Raw genomic sequence first — 4,962 nt, 5'->3', positions numbered from 1 at the left:
CCCTTTTCTATCTATCTATCTATATATAATTATTATCAAGGGGGTCGTTTATAATTTGATTTCCAGAATTTTTTTTATATATAAAGTTGATAGAAGAAATTAAACAAGAATGAATCTAATATGATGATGTATGCTATACGTATTATAAGGGGATGCACTTAATTTAAAGAGTTTGACAAATAATAAATATTATATATTTCCATTTCCAAAAGGAGAAAAATGGTGGGAACATAGAAGAGAACACAGAGACTATTATCCCTGTGTGACCGTTTCTTCCTTTCCTATTATCTTTATCTATCTAGCAACCAAATTATTACTCTATTATTTACTTATTTATAAATCAGAACCACAATTATTCCACAGATTCTCATCAATCCAATCCACCAAATTCAAGTCAACTGCAACAGCTTCAATGCTCGTTTAACTTCCGATCATCTCCTAATTCCCTTGGACTCCTCCATAAAAGGTCATTCCGATTTCATTTCATGATTATTATTTGTTGTCTAAACTTGAATTTGCTTCGAATTTCGGTTTAGTGGTAAATGATTGAACCTTAGGTTAGATTTTAAATTACGATACTGTATCAAGTGTGTTTGCTTTGCCTCAATTACTTACTTAGATAATCGGCAGCTGATGTAACCTTACCTTAGATTGCATCATAATTACTAATTGTCTAATTCTTATTACACACAGCAGAATCATGAAAAATAACTAACGGCAGAATTATCAAATATAAGCAATGAATGAAGAAAATCATTTGATTGATTTCTATGATTAGCTCACTTTTACTCTTTGATATTCAATTACTAGACACTAAAGCTGAACACGAGCGAGACTAGGCTCGAGCTCCAGCACGCGTCTCGCTTATTATAAATTGATTCATTCATATTAGTTTTTAATTATTCTTTTATATATTAAGAAAAACCTTAAACGAGTTATGTAGTGTGAAATTAATACATACAAGTCCAAAAGCGATAAAACTTAAAAATACACAGCGCTCAAGCTCCATTACTAAATGAGCTTTATTTGAGGCTCAAGCTCGAAAAGGCTCGGCTCGTTTCGAGATTTTAATTGATCCGATCTCTAGCAGCTCACAAGTGATTCGGCTCGTTTGCACCTCTAATAGACGCTGCATTGATGAAATCTTGTCAATGAATGGTTCTAAAATGTGTATGTCAATATGTCACTATCAGTTATATTGTCAACCTTTCATGGAGCAATTGTATTGATAACTTTTATCACTTTTAAGCCAATAATGAGCAGTTTGTCTGATGTTGTTATGCATTTATTTTGCAGGTTGAGCTTTGATTTGTAAATCTAACAAACATGAGTTGTAGCTGCTTCGGTTCCTCACGAGTACTAAAGAAACAGACGAGTACTCCTAGGGAATTGGAAGGTAAAATTTGTAATATCTTCTTTCTAAATTATAAGACTCCACTTAACATATATGTTTTTCTTTTGCTCTTCAAAGTGTTAGTTGTATTTATGAACATGTTGTGTTGTTTGTTTGTTGCATAGGTTTTTCTCTTGATAATATAAGGAACTTTTCATATAAAGAATTACGATTAGCAACATATAACTTTGATCGAAGTACCAAGATCGGGCGAGGAGGTTTTGGAATCGTTTACAAGGTACTTATTTGTATTCTATTTCCTTATAAGCCATTCTTCCTAATATTTTGACAGTTAGTTAACATTCTACTTTCATTGTAATCTTGTATAGTTTTTCAGTAATGTAAAATTTTAGTTTAAATGGAAACAGGCCCAAAGTTGCCCAAACTATGGTATTATCATAATAATAAAGCTTTTTCAACGATATTTAACATTTTAGTTAATGCTAAATTTGATCAAAATATCAGGGAACCCTTAAAGATGGAACACACGTTGCAGTGAAGACACTTTCTGCTGAATCAAAGCAAGGGGTTCGTGAATTTTTAGCAGAAATCAAGACGATAGCAAATGTCAGACACCGAAACCTCGTTGAGTTAGTTGGATGTTGTGTTGAAGGAAATAATCGTATTTTAGTGTATGAGTTTGTAGAAAATAACAGCGTTGATCATGCACTATTAGGTAAGCTTTATTGCTTATTATTATTACATAGCACATACTTAATAAAACAACAGCCTACTTCAGTACTTTGTCCAATTCTGTTTTACCTGCAAAGTAGCAACAGACTTTTAGATTTATTTTCTAAAATGAAATACATCACAAGTAGTCAAGTATGTAGCTATTTTTCATTGAAAATGCAAATTGCCTAAAATGGGGTTTGAGTTAAAAGTAGGCTGTTATCTTAGGGTCCTCCTATGCAAGCACCACCTTTACAAGTGTACACAGTACACCAGTGTGCATGCCAAGCAATATCATACGGACCGTATGTCATACATGCCGTATGATGTCAAATCAAGTCTGAACACCAGGGTCACACCATAAGAACCATTTGTTAGGGCGATGATGGTTATATGTGCCGTAATATTTTGTCAGGGGCCGCATTGGTCAAACACATCATACGGACCGTATGGTTTGCCCTTCATACAACCCATATGATCATTGTTTGCCCTTCATACAGCACATTTGAACTTGTTTCCCCTATCATACACCCGTATGGCACGTTAGTGGTGTCGTCTGGATAGCGTGTTAGTGTTGTTCTTTTAATCGCAACCTTATTTGGTCATTTTATGCAATTTGCCCTTTTTAGTTAAGTGCCAAGGTAATTCATTACAGGTAAAAGAAGTCATGTTACAGAGCTCGACTGGGAAAAAAGATCTAATATTTGCATCGGTACAGCACGGGGACTTGCATATCTTCATGGAGAACTCAAGCCACATATTGTGCACAGAGACATTAAAGCCAGTAATATACTTTTAGACACAGATTTCACACCAAAAATTGGAGATTTTGGATTGGCTAAACTTTTCCCTGATAGCATCACTCACATAAGCACAAAATTAGCGGGAACAACGTAAGTTAATATTACAAATTTCTTGTTTATATTTATTACAAAGATGCATTTCTAACCAAAATGATTATTCTAGGATAGTTCTAATCTAAGTAAAGCATGTTTAGAATGTTATCCTCAATGGTTTCTTTTTTTTTGATAATTAGGCATAAGTTAAGCTTCACACTAGAATTTTGCTTGATGAAATTCCATTTCACCTTTCAGTGGCTATTTGGCACCAGAATATGTATTGGGTGGTCAGCTGACATTGAAAGCCGATGTTTATAGCTTTGGGGTCCTGGTTCTTGAGATAATAAGTGGAAGAAGTAGTTCATTATCAAGTTGGGGTACAGCTCAGAAAGTTCTATTGGAATGGGTAAGTATTTTTTAAGAGAAAATTAGAAACTTTATAGTCGCGAATCTATCTTTACTCGTGCATCATTTTTAGTCCTATAATAGTATATAAACCATGAGTTTCGTAAGTACAAAATATGGATACGCATATCTGATTCACATAATCACATATCATTTATTTCGGAGGCAAAAAGCATTTTTTGGAGTGTTCACATATCATATCTACTCCTAACACAGTATATAAAACATGGGTTGCGTCAATACAAAATATAGATATGCGTCTCTGATTCACATATCAATTATTGAGACAAAAAACATTTTTTTTACATATATCAGCGTGATTTGCAAAACATTAATATCTTGTATTTATTATTATTATTATTATTATTATTGATGTTATTCTTAATATTATTATCTGCCATCGTCATATGCAAAGATACGCAAGTGAAAGTATATACGCGACTAAAAGATTCAATGATTCATATATCTTTTGGCATATGTGTGAACATAGAGGCATAGCAAACTCTTAACAAATGGCTATTTTTGTGTTTTTTTTTCATTATTCAGTACATTTTTTATATATAAAGTTCAGAAAACAAATATATATATACTAAAACTATTAACACGTTTAACTGTTAACACGTTTATGTTATGCTACAAAGGCATGGGAGCTATACGAAGAGGGAAGACTTCTAGAACTGGTGGACGACCACCTTAACACATATCCTAAGGATGATGTCATCAAGTACATAAAAGTAGCCTTTTTTTGTACTCAATCAACCGCAAGCCGGAGGCCCAATATGAGCCAAGTTGTTGACATGCTGTCGAAAAACGTTAAACTTAACGAAAAGGAACTTACACCCCCGGGATTTTTCCAAGATTCTAATGACAACAAAAAGGTATCGGGTGCTTCCTCGAGTGGACAAATAACCTCTTTCCCTACTACAATTACGCAAGTAAAGCCTAGATGAATTCAACATTATGAATTTTTTTTTATAGAATTTTATTATATTTCATTTCATAATTTTGTACACTGAACAGTAGAAAGATACAGGTTGGTACCTTTTATAAGGGGATTCATATAGAATATTAAAAGTTTTTAAGATGGGATAACGGTCCGTTGTGACCGACTGCTATCGTCTTGTGAATCGGAGGTGGCGGTTTTGGTGGTTGGCATAGAGATTGGAGTTCGGGAAATTGAACTATTTTGGAAGATTGAGTTGATTAAGGGCAAAATTTGTTATTATTTTTGTTGGTTCTGTCTAAGAAGATATAGAAGAATATTTTTGTGCATGCCTATACGTAAAACGATGCCTATTTATGTGAAGTTTTAGTCTATAGTAATTTCTTTATTAAAATTATAATAGCATTCTTAGTATTGCAAGTAAAATTTTATTAAGAAGGGTTTAAACGAGCTGAATTTTATATTGAGTTTGTTTTACACTGTGTACTTAAAACTCGAGCTCAACTTGTGAGTAACTTTAAAGCTTTGATATTTATATTCATGTATAATTACATATGCAGTTATAATAACATAAAATTTATTACTTTTATACAATTAGTTGTTTTATCGCACTTTACTATATTAAATAAAAATATTAGTTTCATTTAGAATTAGTGTTTGAAAAATACTTATTGGTTTATTGGTGTTTTTAAAAAAAAGCCAATAAGTTA

At 32.6% G+C, this 4,962-nt stretch overlaps 1 protein-coding gene across 1 annotated transcript; it reads left to right on the top strand.

Annotated features, from left to right (window-relative positions):
* Positions 1 to 1,318: 1,318 nt before the first annotated feature.
* On the top strand, positions 1,319 to 4,280 carry LOC143579522 (cold-responsive protein kinase 1-like). Its single transcript, XM_077062806.1, has 6 exons — positions 1,319 to 1,396; positions 1,519 to 1,631; positions 1,859 to 2,069; positions 2,721 to 2,958; positions 3,160 to 3,310; positions 3,951 to 4,280. Exons 1-6 carry the CDS (start codon positions 1,327 to 1,329, stop codon positions 4,257 to 4,259), a joined length of 1,092 nt encoding a protein of 363 aa, XP_076918921.1. The 5' UTR covers positions 1,319 to 1,326; the 3' UTR covers positions 4,260 to 4,280.
* Positions 4,281 to 4,962: the final 682 nt, after the last annotated feature.

The sequence above is a fragment of the Bidens hawaiensis genome, unplaced genomic scaffold (genome assembly GCF_021521415.1).
Source record: "Bidens hawaiensis isolate Kalapana, Puna unplaced genomic scaffold, B.hawaiensis_p1.1 tig00029866_1, whole genome shotgun sequence".
Lineage (NCBI taxonomy): Eukaryota > Viridiplantae > Streptophyta > Magnoliopsida > Asterales > Asteraceae > Bidens > Bidens hawaiensis.
This window is presented reverse-complemented; position numbering and strand designations above follow the sequence as displayed.